Source organism: Anoplopoma fimbria, chromosome 5 (genome assembly GCF_027596085.1).
Source record: "Anoplopoma fimbria isolate UVic2021 breed Golden Eagle Sablefish chromosome 5, Afim_UVic_2022, whole genome shotgun sequence".
NCBI classification, from domain to species: domain Eukaryota; kingdom Metazoa; phylum Chordata; class Actinopteri; order Perciformes; family Anoplopomatidae; genus Anoplopoma; species Anoplopoma fimbria.
In genome coordinates, this window is record NC_072453.1 from 18,485,439 (window position 1) to 18,503,756 (window position 18,318).

The window sequence follows — 18,318 nt, forward strand, 5'->3', positions numbered from 1 at the left end:
GAATAGAGAGAATAGAGAGAATAGAGAGAGAATAGAGAGAATAGAGAGAGAGAATAGAGAGAATAGAGAGAGAGAGAGAGAATAGAGAGAGAGAGAATAGAGAGAGATATGGAATAGAGAGAATAGAGAGAGAGAGAGAGAGATAGAGAGAGAGAGAGAGAGAGAGAGAATAGAGAGAAGAGAGATAGAGAGAATAGAGAGAGAGAATAGAGGGAATAGAGAGAGAGAATAGAGAATAGAGAGAGAGAGAATAGAGAGAGAGAATAGAGGGAATAGAGAGAGAGAGATAGAGAGAGAGAGAATAGAGGGAATAGAGAGAGAGAGAGAGAGAGAGAGAGAATAGAGAGAATAGAGAGAATAGAGAGAATAGAGAGAATAGAGAGAGAGAGAATAGATAGAGAGAGGGAGAGACTATGCACAATGTGCGTGTGTATGCGCGTGCAGATAGAAGAGGCGTTTTTTGTGTGCAAAAGACGAAGAGAGGGATGGAATTCACCCGCAAGCACCGTGTGTGTGTGTGTGTGTGTGTGTGTGTGTGTGTGTGTGTGTGTGTGTGTGTGTGTGTGTGTGTGTGTGTGTGTGTGTGTGTGTGTAATGGCCAGACAGCCAATAGAGCCAGTCAATCAGTCAGTCCTTATGCATGGACACAGACAGCACACACACACAGACACACACACACACACACACACACAGACACACACACACACACACACACACACAGACAGCGCACACATGCACACACACATGCACACACACACACACACACACACACACACACTCTCAGCCTGCAGCCTTCTCATGATGTATTAATGTCCATACATTCATATATAATCAGAGCTGTGCTGCTGAGTTTGAGGAGAAGACTTTAGGTGTGTAACTGACACACCTGTCTTTATATCTAGTGTTCTGTATCTCTGTTCATCCTTGTTGTATTATGATTCCTATGGATTCCAGAACGAACCAGTTTATACATCAAATGTCAAATCAACTTCTATATTAATTATATAAAATGATGTTATTGCAATGCAGCAACTTTCCGTATGCATGTTTGATTGTATTGTAAAGGCTGTAATGATGCTGATTATATCATAAAATACTATTTATTTTATAAATATATATGCAGTACATGTATGCAGATATTTCTGTATATATATATATATATATATCTTTTTTATTAGATTATATTTAACCTTCTTTAATCTTTATCTGTTCCCCTTGTTATTCAAGGATTTAAGGATTTTTATTCCTCACATAAAGTGACTTGAATCACAAGACAACTAGGTTATCACTGGGGGTCTACAAATAAATAAAACGGTCATTATGATATCGGTTATATTCACTATAAACCAGATGTAGATTTACAGGTTTTAGTTCCGCATCACATGACTCCTGCAAACACACACATGACCGTGGAGGTCATCACCCCAACACAGTCACAATGAATGAAAGGCGGTCGCCATAGCAACTGTCACTCTCCATCATGGACTGTGATGCGAGTGTCCTCAGATGTTTCACATCACACACACACACACACACACACACACACACACACACACACACACACACACACACACACACACACACACACACACACACACACACACACACACAGAAGTACATGAGACTTTGTTATTGTCATGACAAATGTGGACCAGCTCCAAACAGGAAGCTCAGAAGGTTTTGTTTTGTGCACATGATCCACATTTTGTGTGTTTAATTGTTTTTATTTCACATCAGAGTGTTTGTTTCTTGTTCCTGTGCACAGTGTGTGTTTTCATGTGAATACACACCTGCAAACACTGAGTGTGCAGCTCTGAAGACATAAATGTTCCTGCTCACAATCTAGAGATTTAAAAAATAAAACTCTTCATGCAGAATTAAAATAACATTGATGATTATTGATTATTGTCTCGCATGTCTTTAAACCCTGTGTTGATCATGCAGGTATGTCCAGGTGAGCTCTGTCCTCCACAGCATCGGGCCAGCTGCGCCCCCTGCTGGCCAGTGTGACGCATCGCCAGGATGATGACGCTCCTCGGATGTGACGTCACGGAACGCTGCGTTCAAGTGCTCCTCGTAGATTCGTGATTCGTCGGTGATCGAGGGGATGGATAGCTGTCACACAAGAAATCATAATCTTTGAGTTTAGTTTATTGTAAATATAGAAGTCTGACAGCTATAAATAAATATTACTGTGAAATAAAAGGATAATAATAATGTAATAATACACAGATAAAGGTGTTAGAACATATCAATGGATGGGAGAAGAACTCAAATCCTTCATCATAGTCATTAAACATATTGTATTATTGTATTACTCTCGTTTATGCATGCATTCATGTGTAATAAGTTTTAATAATGTAGTTGGTCATAGTGGAGATAATTTGAACTCCTTCTACAGCTGTGAAAATAAATCATAGTTTGTTTTAACTGATCATTGAGTTTGTTTAATAATCTTCATCTGTTTTACATATAAATGTAAAAATATTTCCATATGGAGTGTGGTCGACATTTTTATTAAAATAAAGCAATGTACAAAGCATTCTGAATACTCCAGAGCACAGTACTTAGTAAGTGTGAAGGAAACTGGGAAAGTACCACTGTTCAATATCTGGGGAACTGGGCTAGACTGGGAGTTTTGGAATTTCTGCCTTGAGTAAACTTTCTTGCAATAAATATATCTATATATATATATATATCTATATAGATATATATCTTTTAAAGCCCTTCATGTAGAATATAAGGTTATATAATCCAGGAAAGTGTGGCATTTACCTTTGAGAAAACGGACCCAAAACCTTTTTTTCGACATGTGGGTGATTGGGACAGCACATCTTATCATTGATTTAGGCTTGTGCATATTTATTGCAAAATGTATTTTGATTTGGGCAAACTGTGAACATCTCTACAGAATGATTTCAATAATTGTGTAAATATTTCCCCAAAACATGTGTAAAGGAAGTCTAATTAGACGTATGAGCTGTCAAGTAATCTGGTTAGGATTAGTTTTGTCTTTTTCTCGTGTTACTTAAATTATTCATTGTTGAACTTTAATTAGCAGACCATCTATTTCTACTGTTTATTTATGTTTTGATTGAAAAGCAGGCAGAAGAAGACTTCTCCTCCCTTCTTCTTCTTCAGGTAATGTAAATAGAGTTGTGTTTTGACTGAGAACTTTTTAAATATTCTACTGTGCACTACCATGAGCAGCACCAATAAAACCAAAAAGATTACATTTTGTGTAAATGTTGTTTTCATGTCTTACTCAGAAGCTGGACCTGGGTTTGTTCCCTTCAGCCACCATCTCTCCAAAGAGTTCTTCACTGGTTCTGTTCATCAGTATCGAACACATTCATGTTTCACCCAAAGCTTTGTGCAACACATCAACTGGGACAACTTTACGAGCTCATACCTGATGAAAAGAGCTCATCAGACCTGAGGGCCTTGCTCACCTCATGCTTGCAGGTCAGCTTCCTGTTTGATGGTTTCCACGCCCACCCGGATGACGTCACACCAATGAGGGCATGCATTTCTGTTCAGGTGGTTCCACAGGTAGGGCTCAGCAGAAACTATATTGTTTGACCACTAGGTGGCGCCACATTGCCACTGCAGGTCATCAGATGAGTGGAAGGCAGAGGATCAGAGATAAGATAAGATAAGATAAGATAATATAAGATAAGATAAGATAAGATAAGATAAGATAAGATAAGATAAGATAAGATAAGATAAGATAAGATAAGATGAGATAATCCTTTATTAGTCCCGCAGCGTTGAAATGTGCATGAATATGTCTTCTTACGTGGCACATACAAGTCACTTATGTCAACAAACACGCATGTTAGAACCGTTTTTATTTTTACTTTTTAGGATTTTCTTTTTTTCAACAATGTATGATTTGCTTGTGTGGATGTACAGTTTAGAATTTTTACAAAGCAAAAAACTAAAATGATTAGGAGTCTACTGTCGCAGTACAATCACTAGTAAAAGGCCTACATTTAAAATTTCACTTAATTAAAAGCTCAAAACTTTAAGCATCAGAGCACTCATTATGCATAATGGCCCATTTCAGAATAATGTTTATCATAATGTTGGATTATAATTATTGATGCACTAATGTGTTCATTATTTTAATGTTAAAGCTGGTAGAGGTGGAGCTGATTTTAGTTATTTTATATACTTATGGGTAATGTGAAAAAAATAGCCCAGGAATCAATAACTTATTTTATAATGATAAATAAATATGGATTGGTTTACTTTATTAAATATCATTAATCTGCAAAGATATCAAATAACTGTCGTGTAATAAAAGTACACTGCCCTAGAAATGCAGTGGATTAGAAGAATAAAGTAGCACAAAATGGAAATACTCAAATATCTCAACATTTTTCATGAGTAACATGAACGGATAGATGAAGGATTGTTATTAATCCCAAATCCCAATAATAAATGCATTTAGAGCGAGTTGTTTGCATCCTTTGAAAACATTTGTTACTCTATTATTGAGCAAAATGCTTCTATTATGTTTCTATTTTACAAGTATGAATAGATAATATTATGGAATAACAAACATCATTTATCAAAACTCTGATAAACATTTATAAATGTCTTGTGTTTTAACAGTTCATAACCCCCTGTAAGCATTTGTAATCATACACTAAATCACTTACTACTCATGAATTGTGTTATCAATAATTAATTCACTTGTTTATACACAATTTCATTATGTTTCATTGTGGTAGTCACAACAGTGACAGTGTTGGTGTCATAAAAGAAGAGCGGGCACAGTATCATATATTAAATACTTTTATTTATATAAAATACCAAAACATTTACTCAGCATCAGATTGAACATAAAGTACAACATAGTGTTACAGCAGACTGCACAGTGAACTCTGAACTTAAGAGTAAATAGAAGTGAAGGTAAAGAAAAAGAGAGTTGATGAAGGTACAGACAGCGGGAGGCTTCAGTGCATATGGATCGTCAGCAGGAGACATCCAGGGGTTTCATTAAACATAATAATAACTGACACATAATAGAGGGAATAAGAGTGTTTAGCTCACTGGCAGGTTCCAGTCCGTACAGGTCCTCCCATGAGGGGTCCCTGGGTTAAAGTCCAACAGGGCTCCACGGCTTGATGTGTAATCAGGTTGATGGTGTAAGCTGCGTCCAAAGATGTCCAGTGATGGAGTTAAAAGTCTAAACTGTGGGGCTGGTGTTTTAAAAAAAGAACCAGCATCATATCTACTGTTTTCTCAGGAAAAAAAGATGTGACCTGTTTGATGCCCTGAACGGTTTTTGAAACCCAAAATCTGAGCAGCCTGTGTTGTTCCTCAGTGTAGGCCGGGTGGTCCTCCGCTAATCCACCAAGGACCACCGCAGGCCCTGAAGTCCATTTTGTGTTTGAGTCTCAAACATCCAAGTCCGAGTCACTGTCCGTTACTGAGAGGAGAGTTTCTCCATCTGCGTGCTCCCCACTCTCGTCTGGACTGCACTCTCCTCCGCTGAACGACCGCGCACCGCCTGGACACATCCGGTGGTGTTGCAACCTGGGATTGAGCAGAGACAGGAGTTAACATTTAAAGGAACAATTCTTATTTTGCTGTTCTGAAAAAAGTACAAATAAACCCCTAAATTCAATTCAAATTAATATTTAAAAGTATTCGAAGACGACTGTCAAATAGCCTCCAGCGCAGTGTGGTGAGTGTGTCCATTCATGCAGGGTTGGCTTTAACCAACAGGATGGACGACCCACACACTGACCCTCAAGCAAAGTATAGGGAGGGAGAAATGTGTTGTATCTAAGAACTGTTATGCTGTTCATTCTGTTCACATGACATCTATTGCCTTCTGTCCATCCTGGAGAAGGATCCCTCCTCTCTCCCAGAGGTTTCTTCCTTTTTCTCCCTGTTAAAGGGGTTTTTTAGGGGAGTTTTTCCTGTGCCGATGTGAGGGAAGGACAGAGGATGTGAGGGTGTAAGGACAGAGGAGGTGAGGGTCTAAGGACAGAGGATGTGAGGGTGTAAGGACAGAGGATGTGAGGGTGTAAGGACAGAGGATGTGAGGGTGTAAGGACAGAGGATGTGAGGGTGTAAGGACAGAGGATGTGAGGGTGTAAGGACAGAGGATGTGAGGGTCTAAGGACAGAGGATGTGAGGGTCTAAGGACAGAGGATGTGAGGGTGTAAGGACAGAGGATGTGAGGGTCTAAGGACAGAGGATGTGAGGGTGTAAGGACAGAGGATGTGAGGGTGTAAGGACAGAGGATGTGAGGGTGTAAGGACAGAGGATGTGAGGGTGTAAGGACAGAGGATGTGAGGGTGTAAGGACAGAGGATGTGAGGGTGTAAGGACAGAGGATGTGAGGGTCTAAGGACAGAGGATGTGAGGGTGTAAGGACAGAGGATGTGAGGGTGTAAGGACAGAGGATGTGAGGGTCTAAGGACAGAGGAGGTGAGGGTCTAAGGACAGAGGAGGTGAGGGTCTAAGGACAGAGGATTACATTACATTACATTACATTACAGTCATTCAGCAGACGCTTTTATCCAAAGCGACTTACAGGAAGTGTGTTCAACATAGGTATTCAAGAGAACTACTAGTCACCAGAAGTCATAAGTGCATCTCCTTTCTTAAACAAGCATCTTAAAGCATAAACCAGAGCAAAAGTATAGTGCAGAGGCAGATTACTACGAAAACAATAATTGCAACAGACTAATACGAATATAATAAGTGCTACAAACTACTACGAATAGGATAAGTGCAGTAAACAAATACAAATTCAATAAGTGCAGCGAACTGATACAAATACAGTAAGTGCAACAACTAATATGAATGCAATAAGTGCTACAGAGGAAGTCAGGGTAGTAAGGACTAGGATGTGAGGGTCTAAGGACAGAGGATGTGAGGGTGTAAGGACAGAGGATGTGAGGGTCTAAGGACAGAGGATGTGAGGGTGTAAGGACAGAGGATGTGAGGGTGTAAGGACAGAGGATGTCTCATGGTTACAGATTGTAAAGCCCTCTGAGGCAAATTTGTAATTTGTGATTCTGGGCTATACAAAATAAACTGAATTGAATTGAGAAAAGGAAGCATGAACCGTCCGGGTCAGAGTGACAGAAAGAAAACAAAAAACTCTGAAGGATGGATGGATAAGATAAGATAAGATAAGATAAGATAAGATAAGATAATCCTTTATTAGTCCCGCAGCGGGGAAATTTGCAGACTTACAACAGCGTAGAGTAAAGTGCACACAAGAGACATAGTAGAAGAAGACAAGATAAGAATAAAAAATAAAGAAATAAAAATAAAAATAAAATAAAACAAGTATTATAAATACGCAATAAAAAAACAGTAGAAAAAAACAAAAAAACAACAATAACTGAATATTATATTTACAGACAGAGAAAAAAAACAACAACTATTTTAACTATTTTAACTTTCCTAACTATTGGATGGATGGATGGATGGATGGATGGATGGATGGATGGATGGATTTTACGCACAGCCTCTCCACAGTGGAGACGAGCCTTCCTCCACCAGAGAGTGAAGGAGTCACCGAGGAATCAATAAGGAGATCACATTTCGTGCTTTTCCTGATTTTAGGACTATCCATAAGGAGATCACATTTCGTGCTTTTCCTGATTTTAGGACCATCCAGATACCAGTCACTCAGTCCAAACTCTCAACCCTCAGTCTCAGTCTCTCTCCAGTCCCAGTCTCAGTCTCAGTCTCAGTCTCAGTCTCAGTCTCAGTCCCAGTCTCAGTCTCAGTCTCAGTCCCAGTCTCAGTCTCAGTCTCAGTCCCAGTCTCAGTCTCAGTCTCAGTCCCAGTCTCTCAGTCTCAGTCCCAGTCTCAGTCTCAGTCTCAGTCCCAGTCTCAGTCTCAGTCCCAGTCTCAGTCTCAGTTCTTGGCTCTCAGCTCAGTCCGTCCCAGTCTCAGTCTCTCTCAGCCTCTCAGTTCTTGAACCAGTTCCCGACCTGCCTCCGGTTCTTGGTTCCCGTGTGAGTCCGGTTGCATGAGCCAGCTCCCTCTTCTTCCCCGGGTTCGGGTAGGGGTCCTGCAGGTACCACTCTCTCAGCAGCCCCCTGGTGCGCTCCTTGAAGCAGTGCGTCTTCTGCTCCCCGTCCCAGATGGTCCTCGGTAACGGGAACTTCTTCCTCACCCGGTACTTGTCCACAGGTCCGAGCGGCCTCCCCCGGAGCTTCTCGGCCTCCCGGTAGTGAGCCTCCAGCCACATGGCCTGCAGCTTCCCGTGAGAGCTGCGCGTAAAGCGGTGCGTCTCCAGGATCCGGTACAGCTCCCGGAAGCTCCCGGTGTGGAAGGCCACCACGGCCCGGGCCCTCTGCACAGACTCGTGCTCAGAGATGGAGTCTCGGCCGTCCGGGGTCACCGGGAGAGACCAGAGGAACCGGGCCAGACGCTCCGTGTCCCCGGTCTCCTCCAGGGTCTCACACACGCTGGCGATCTGCTCCGTGGAGAAGCACAGCCCGGGGAGGGTCAGGGGAGCACAGGGGGGGTCCTCCGGGGACCGGGACCGGGCCATGGGGGGTGCATGGGTGAAGGCAGGCAGGAGGACCCGGGAGGCTGAGAGGAAGTCGAGCGGCGACCTGAACACCATCAGGACGTCAGATGAACCATGAAGAGTCAGAAACGCTCTGACAGAGACGAGCTGGAGTCTGAGTCTTTAGCTCACCTGGGAGTCAGGGATGGATCTGCATCTGACTCCTGATTGGACACCCTGGAGCTGATGCGGGGTTGTCATGGCAGCGCTGTCAATCAAACAGAGAGGATTAATCCCTCCTTGAAGCACAGACTGGACACATGGAGTCTGATCTGAACCGGCTCTCTGCTGGGAAACAATTCAATAAACAGGAAACAGAAACGACTCAACTCAAGTGCCACTTACTCTGTAAAGCAGATTAAAACGATGGATTCAGACACCAAGAACAGAAAGTATAGAAGCTGGTTGCTGGAAGAAAGTTCTTAATGTTAGTGAGATGTTTGATGGAACAGATATGTAGACTAATATTTTGTTTCCAACATATTTTATGTGTTTTATTTGCTTTTATTTTCCTCACTGCCTTCCTGGAATATTTTAATCCTGCAGTTTAACCACATAAAGCACTTTGTAACTTTGTTTTAAAAAGTGCTGCAAAGTTGACCAATATTATTATTATAATTCAATTATTATTGCAATTATTATTATTATCATCATTATATAGGCCTACACTGCATCCAGTTCTTTTTTTCATCTTTTCATCTTCTGTTTTTGTCACATTGACCAACAAAACAGCAAAGTGAAGGCAACCATTGACTTATAAAAACTAATAAGGGAATACATTACAATAAACAAAAACAAACAAATCACACTAAGACCATAAGGCCTCTTAAACAAAGAAGAACAAACTGATTATGATGTGACACATTTATAAAAAGAGAAACATCTTGAAACATCCCGTCTGCTGTCTGCTGTACGTCTCTCCACCTCTGTTGTCCTGCCGCTAAGCTGCTTGCATCATTAATAAAAGCAGTTATGTGAACGGTGTGATTGGAAATCTCACCCGGACCTGAAAGCGTATGTTTCTCTAAGTGGTCTCCCTCCACTCTAATCACTTTCTAATCACTTTTCTATTCTCTAATATCCATAAACTCAGAGATAAGCTGCAGCTCCAGCTCCATTCTGTTACGCTGGATTAGCATCAGCCTGCTAACATTAGTCTAATAGAGCAGCATATTCAATCAGCATTAACACATTTTGGTTAGCCCGGCCCATATGCTTTGGAGTGTGGCACCCTTTGTGCAGGTTTAGTGTGTGTGAGAGAGAAAGAGTTAGAAACATTAATATGACGTAGATATTTTTGGGCTCAGCAAACAGAAACAAACACTCTTATTGTGCACCATCTCATTCCATCGAGTCACAAACACACACAAACACACCGAAGTCCTAAGAATTTGTCGCAACAAAGGGGGTCACCCAGCTTTAAAGGGTTAATGCCAATTACCCCAACAGACAGATGTCCTGGTGGTGTGAGGAGTCGTGTGCCAGTTTTCTCCCCAAATGATGCATGGTGGGGATGATCTCTCCTTTCTCTATTAAATCAAATCAATAAGGCTTTATAATGATAATAATAGTAATATAATGTTCTGTTTCTTAAAGGGGAACGCCACTGAAGATTTGAAAATGGAAAAAAAACTAGCAGTGAGGAGTTGAAAGAGCTCGCTCCTCATCTCTGCTTGAGGCTAGCATCTTTAAACAGAAGGTAAGGTATCACTTTAACCTCACCTCGTTCCACAGCGGATTCACCTGAACAGAGGAAGAAAATAACTCTGGATTCGGCTATTAGTGCATTTTATAACTTTTAAGACATTATTATTATTTTAAATAAGGTCATCAATGTGTCCGTATTGGGCAGTTTCTTTATGTTTTTTTAAACGTACCGCTGCGTTACAGATGTGTCTGGTTTTTCAATGAGAAAAACGTTTCCGGCCGCACAGCATCACTTGACGAACCCGGAAGTTTTCAACTGTTTCCACTGTTTGACCACTATTTAAAATTGGCCTCAAAGCCCGCACTCTTTTGATGACCCATTTGCATTGTGGGTAACATAGGTGCCCAGCTCGGTCTCATTCCAAGGTCTTCAAATATCGACGCTTTGTCACAGCCCTCCGTGTCTGATACGACAGACAAGACTATGAGACAAAACCGGGTTTCAAGTAACTCGGATGTAAACGCCATGATAAACGCTCAGAGCAACCGCTCCTGAAGTCAGGTGAGGAAGTATAAAGAGACCAGGAGACTGCTGTTTGGGTCCTGTGTGAAAGCAAAAGTCAATGTTACTTAATCACACTGTAATTCTTATTTTTAACCCAATCCACAATGTTTTCCTAACCCTAACCAAGTAGTTGTGTTTGAATAAACAACATTAACCACCTGTCTAAAGGTCGACTGTAGTCGTTTGGCTCGATGGTTACCAGTGCGTTAAACAGGAAGTCCTGAGCCAGCATCCATATGTGACGAGTCGGTAATAATGTTTTGACAAGCAAGAACGTGTGGAAAGAAATAGAATATCTCTGGTTTTGGGCAACAAGTGCAATGCTGGACCAAAACAAACCTTAAGCTATCAGTGAAACCCTGCAGACACAAAGGTTATTAACGGTGGTCAACAAGGACGACTGTCGCAGCCCAGAAAGATGTTTCAGTGTCCGTTAAGCTTCTCTACTTCCCACATTCACACGGAGTGGCTCATTGGAGCTCTACTTGAGATATTTGTTTCTCTGTGTGTGTTTAACAGCAGAAACAATGGACACAAACACACACAACAGTCATGGCCAGGGCTCCTCCAAGTTGAAAAGACATTCTTCTAACTGAAGCAGGAAGGACGAACGTAACATAGGCAACTCAAGGAAACCTACTAAAGGTGTGTGTGTGTGTGTGTGTGTGTGTGTGTGTGTGTGTGTGTGTGTGTGTGTGTGTGTGTGTGTGTGTGTGTGTGTGTGTGTGTGTGTGTGTGTGTGTGTGTGTGTGTGTGTGTGCTGTTGTGATGAGGACAATTAAGTTAATTCAGCTACATCTCCATTCAGCGACAGGACAATTAGCGGGCGGAGGAGGGAAAGCAGACTCGGCTAAAAGCGGGTGGATGACACTTCCAGGGTGGCTGCAGGAACACAGCGAGGATAGGAGGTGAATCGCCTCCTGCGTCTCCTTATCCCCCGTCAACAAAAGCCCGGCTCCTAATTAACCTCTTCACTGACCTCCACAACTTAACACTGACCCATTAAGCCCTGAAACTTTAACCCCCTCACCTCCTCCCATGGAAGAGGCCGCACAGCCCGCCTAACTCCCTGCAAAGCCTCCTCCTCGTTAAGCCACTAATCACTTCCTGAGTCTTTGTTGTGCTTTTGTGCTCTTACATGGATCCAGGAGAGTTCGGAGCACAATGGTACCCCAAAAAACAAGAATGAGGGGGGTGAACTGTGGCGGAAAGAGAGGGATGAAAATGAAGATGTGGGGAGAGTGGGAGGACAGTTCTTTTTATAGATGCTAAGAGTGCTGCCTGATGGAGTGTCAGGTAGTGGGCTAATAAATAAAGGAAAGTAATCAACAATTATGACAATGAAAATGTTATTTAAAAGAATAATTCAGCATTTTGTGAGAGGATACGAATGTGTTTAAATATGAAGCTACAGCCAGGAGACGGTTAGCTTAGCTTAGCATAATGACTGGAAACAGGGGGAAACAGCTAGCCTGGCTCTATACAAAGTTAACAACATCTTCCAACAAACACCTCTAAAGTTAATTTATTAACTTGTTATCTCCTGTTTGTTTTATCTGTACAAAATGAAAGTGAACAACATGTGAAGTCTGGGTTTCACAGGGAGTTATGTGAGCAGGCTAGCTGTTCCCCCCTGCTTCCAGTCTTTATGCTAAGCTAAGCTAACAGTTTCCTTGCTGTAGCTTCACAACAAGCACACAGACATGAGCTGAACTATCCCTTTAAGTGATTAGAAGAATAAATTGTCAGGTTTCATCTTCTCAAATATGAAGATTTCATCACCGTCAACTTTTGTTTTTGGAATATAGGTCAAAGGAAAGCTGGCTGCGGACAGATGGATGTGGATTTGCGTTACATTGTGTGTGTGTGTGTGTGTGTGTGTGTGTGTGTGTGTGTGTGTGTGTGTGTGTGTGTGTGTGGTCACCATTCGGCTGTCACAGAAAGGAGGACAGGTATACTGAAGTAACTGTACCTGAGCGACTAATCCTGCCCTCTAATTGGTTTGTAACCCAACACCTTTAAGGTAATCCTGCTATTTTTATAGGTGAGGCGTAAATCCAGCTGTTTGAGTGCTGAAACAGCTGGAGACTTTTGCTTTTCTTTTTTACAGAAACATGAATAGACATGTAAACACATAACCAGGTTTGTGACACACGCAGATGCTCACAAACAAACATCCACACATGACAGATGGGAGACGACACCTTCCTGATGATGAAATAACAAAACCATCAGATCATTTGACTAATAACTCCGCTCATGTGCTGCACTGCTTTCTAGACTACAGATACGGACAGCTGGGCCAGATGTGAAGGCGGCGATTACATCATCATCCTGTGTTTTGTTGGTGTCATCTCACCACGTGATTTTAATTAATAGCTCCAATGACACAAACACAGCGGCTGTCTGACAAACAAACCTCAACTGACAAAAATACAAACAGCTGGCGCCTGGGCCAACGTCTGGCTGTCGGGGTCCGCCACGGTCATACAGATGTTAGTACACACACACACACACACACACACACACACACACACACACACACAGACGTATTGTATACTAATACACAAGCACCCTCTGATTACACACAGTCATGCAAACTCAGCAGGTTAACAGAACGTGTTGAAGAAAAGCAAATAAAGAGAATGAGTCAGATTTTGTCATCTGAAATGAATCTGGAAGAGAAAGAAAATAAATAAATCTAATTAAGGAGGTTTATTGAAGGGTTCAAATAGAAATATGACCTTATGATTTCATTTAACTCTATGCAGAGATTTATATCAATCATGAGTTCATTTGTTTAAAAAGGATTCAGGTTTATAAAACAGCATCAGAGTAACAATTACTGAATTAATCTACAAATATATTATATGACAGTACTGTACATGTATAGTTTTTTATTGCAAATGTGTATGTGCAATAAAAAACTATACATGTACAGTACTGTCATCTCACGTTAACAACTTTAAAAAGGTTTCAACATAAATAAAACAAAATTAAATTCAAATAGGATCAATAATCATAAATATTACTTTAAATAACATTATACATAATGTATGAGCAGAGGAGTTTACATTTATCTTATATTTATATTACATTCTCATATATTTTGCATTTTTAATCTAGATTTCTCCTGTACATATACTACATAGTTTTAACAGCGATTTCATTAAGTTGACAATAAGAGTGTTGAAATTATTCAGAGGCTTATGTGTTTGAAAATGTATGCATGCAAAAAAAGCATGACATGATAAAAACATTAACAGTTAAAACACCCTTTTTTTTAGCAAAACACTTGTTTTGTTGTTTATAGTTTGTTTTATTATATGTGTCCATATTTATAAATCTATATCTTATATTTTATGTAGAATTGAATGTTTGTTTTTGTCCTTTTATTTGGTGAATATGTGGACAAAGTGTGTGATGTGTAGGCTGTTTGAAAACAGATTTTTATGGCAAACACACCCATAGCTCTAAGAAGTTATCCTAATGATCCTTCTGTGTATTTTGAGACTTTTGAAGAACATATATTGCATTTTTTGGACTCAGAAACATATATGTGTATGTGTTTCTACTTAGAGAAAAGAAATGATTAAATACTGGAAGGAATAGGCGGAGCTAGAAATAAGAAAAGCCTGATGAGACAGATACAAGAAGTGGGACAAGGATGAAGGAATAAAAAGCTAAGAGAGGATGAAATGAGTGAAATGAGTGCAAAGAGGAGGACGGCCGAGAGGGGAGGGCTGGCTCAGTGGGGGGGGCTAGCTCCGTCCTGTCTGGTGTGGTTTGGGGTAATCTGGTCTAATCTGCTGCATGTTAACCTATCTGAGCAGCAAAAGCCAGATTATCCCTCTAACAATGGCCACACGCTCATCTGCTAAATTACTCCACTCAAAATCATATGCTGAGACACACAAACACACTCACACACACACATTTCAGAGGGCCATCAGCATATTATATTTCATTACATTTCACTCCTTTGAGCTCTCGTTTAGAGCCTTCAAATCAAACTCAGTGGCCAGTGGCCTCGTTTGAAACGTGATGCCGGAGCATAATCACCTGGTCAGCATTTCCCTCGACCGAGGTTAAAGCCACAGGCGGGAAATCCTCTCGCTGTGAAAGGAGAACGAGTGGCTGGCAGAAGAAGAAGAAGAACTCGAGTGAGAGCATGGGAGTAGGTGAAAAAATAAAAAGGAGAAAGAGAAACACAGCTAGTGTTTTCCTACCTGCTAACAAAGCTGTTTGTCTTTGTTCCTATTGGCACATGTTCTTCAGCACGTCCGGGTCAAACAGGTCAGCTGACATTGAGATGTAGGGAGCATAAAAAATACCACTAGCACTGAAAACCTTCAGCCTTCCAGTGGAGGATGGAATAAACACAATGCTTAAACACATCCAAATATATTACATAAACCCTTTAACACGCGGCGGGTATGTGACTCTAAACGGAGTTCCTGGAGCAGCTGCAGCTTTCCCAACGGCTCCAGGTTACAGGCCGAAGAGGTTTTCACATACGCTGCTGAAAGAGGGAAATAAGAGAGAAGCAAGTCTGAAGATACATGACGTGTGTTTGTAGTTAAACAAGAATCTAGAGCCATACCAGCAGGGATAGTGTTAGCATGCTAACATTTGCTAATAAGCGGTAAATATGAAGTATAGCGGGGGCTGATGGTGATGTCATAAGTTTCATAGGAATTCAGTCAAAAACAAAGTATTGGACAAATTAAAGTTTTGAACGAATGTTTGATGTTTGAAGATGAGAAACTTAGAGATTCAACTAAGTCAGCAGGATTCATCCTCCGGGCACAATGGTGTCTGACAACACATTTTACTGCAATCCGTTTTTATACTTTAGATATTTCATGCAAAACCCCAAACAGAAACCTTGTGGTGGAGCTAGAGGAAAAGTCAGGGGATCATCCAAGTCAGCAGGATTCATCTTCTGGGGATCACGAATGTCAGTAAAAACATCCAGCATGTAGGTGCCAGTGGTGTAATGTCACTAAGTATATGTATTTAAATACTCTATGTACAATTTTGTGTTTGAGTATTTCCATTTTTACTTCACCACAGTTACTACTTGACATCTCACAACATAAACAATCAATTTATCAAATATGATGCATTATTATACTGTAGTTAAACATAAACAGTATTTTGCATTTTATATATATTGAATCTTCTAAGTTATTAATTTTGCTGTTAAAGTATAATTTTGACTGCAGGACTTTGACTTGTGAGTATCAGAGCTTTTTACATCAAATATTAAGAGATAAGACATGTTTCAGTGGATAAGTGAAACCTTTGTCCTGCAGGTGGGGCTAGAGGCAAAAACCACAAGATCACCAACGTTTTCACAATCTATCTTCTGTGGATGATGAATATGTGCAGCGGATTTCATGGCAATCCATCAAATAGTTCTACTCGGCGGTAGATCTTGGATTTATCTTGTTTTGTTTTATGTCTCGTATTAAAGTGAAAAAGATTAAAGATGTACAGATGAGAGGAGCACAAACATGTTTTAACAGGTCAGTGTCTATTGTTTTGTAATATCAGGCTTAAAGTGGATTCAGTGGGTGAATGAACCTCCCCCCCATCATCAAATTAAATTCACCCCTTTCACCCCCTTAAACACACACACACACAAACAAACACATCACACACATCACACACACCACCACGTAATATATTTGGATTGCTCATTCACACTCTAACACACATAACACACACATGCTCTGCAATCCCATAATCCCCCTCCAGATTGAGAACACCTTTAAGATACGATGTGATTATCATTAGGGATTATGATCAAATTATGACAGAGTGACAGATTAGACAGGGGTTGTGTGTGTGTGTGTGTGTGTGTGTGTGTGTGTGTGTGTGTGTGTGTGTGTACAGTCATATATAAAGATGTATTTCTTTTCAAGGCTTTCTGGTTTTGTTTGATAGTTATGCCGTTAAGAGAAGAGTAGCAGAATGTTTTGACGTAAAGGAAACCACAAATACATGTAAGTGGACAAATGTATGATTTTGTTTTTCAGAACATTGTGTTCCAATAGGAGGATTTGCAGGATTGGATTATTACCAATATTTAAATTCATAGGTAAATTCCATAGCTAGCACCTGACCTGTTTTACCAAACCTCATGACACCTCTGTTCATGGATGATTACCATGACATTTTAGACAGACATTCATGTTCCCCAGAGGATAAATCCTAATGACTTTGATGATCCTGTTTGCTCCTCTAGCACCACCAGGTCAACAGTTTAGGTTTTTGTTGTGATAACTTTGAAAAGCCCTCATCTTTTATCAGACACTTTTTTGTGCACACGTTACTCATATTTCTTCACCAGATAATCAGACTGAATTACCATTTCAAGTATTTATTTTTATTTGTGGATCTAGGGATGTGGGCGCCAGTTCAGATTTCTGCAACCAGACTATTCCATATTTTTCATTATATACCGACGGACTGAATTCAGTTTTTTGCACTTTGCACATTATGCAAGCAGGTACGTTAAACTGTGTATATACAGTACAGCATGTACTCTGACTACCTGATGTAGTCTTGTCAGTTTAAAACAGGCAATATAATATAGTTACACTGACTCATTTCTCTTAGATCTCTGCTGTTGTATTTGTACATAACTTAAAACTTGATTTTTAAGTATCTGCTCTGTACAATTTATGTATGCTGCTACAATTCTCCCAAAGATTAATAAACTACAAACCTTACCATCTGCCTACCTACAGAAAAGGTGTGTACATTCCCTCCTCTGTTGAGGTCAAAGGTCAAGGTCAGCGACATAGGTGATCCCTGGAGCTGACAGGACTTGAATATGTTGCCTGAAGACACTTTAGCAGGCTGCTGACCAAAGGACCGATGTCAACTGCTAAATAAATAAAATGTAGCTGTGATGAAGGAACAACGTTGTGACAAAAGCTGAGAAAGTTCAACTTAGTCTGAGTCAAACATCAGGGATCTGATATTCAAAACCAGCATTAAAGGTAATCACACATCCTGACTAGAATAAACTGAAGAAACAATAGAAAAATATCAAAAGGCTGTAAATAACAGTAAGAATGAACATTTAGCTCTTTAAGCGTTTAGTGTTTCGACATCCTCATAGTTTTGTTCTGTTTCGTTTAAATCCCATGATGAACTATTATGAATATAAAAAGTTAAAAAGTAATTCAGACTTTCTGCTGCCAAAGCAGAGTACTCAAGTTAATGCTTGATAAGGCGTCTATTTGAAGGAAACACTGAATTTGTAATCAAAAGCCAATTAAAAGTGTGAATTTACTTTTTTTTTTTTTTAATCAATCATCACAAAGTCCCTCAAGTTATTCTGAGATGAATCGATGGTAGAAGAATGTAAATATGTTTATTTTACACTCAGGAATGTAAAAAGCTGGCAGCTATAATTATGATCAGTGTGGTAAACTACTGTTTTAAACCCAGACGTGGGAATTGAACAATAAAGTGATGGTACCGACCTATGAACACTGTACTACTCACTTTATTGTAAACCTTAAAGTCCACTT

The 18,318-nt window shown here is 40.4% G+C and overlaps 1 protein-coding gene across 1 annotated transcript; it reads right to left on the reverse strand.

Annotated features, from left to right (window-relative positions):
* Positions 1-5,320: 5,320 nt before the first annotated feature.
* Positions 5,321-8,613, reverse strand: six3b (SIX homeobox 3b). Its single transcript, XM_054599220.1, is given in 3 exon segments — positions 5,321-5,570; positions 7,934-7,981; positions 7,984-8,613. Coding segments are annotated over 3 exon segments (840 nt in total). The 3' UTR covers positions 5,321-5,408.
* Positions 8,614-18,318: the final 9,705 nt, after the last annotated feature.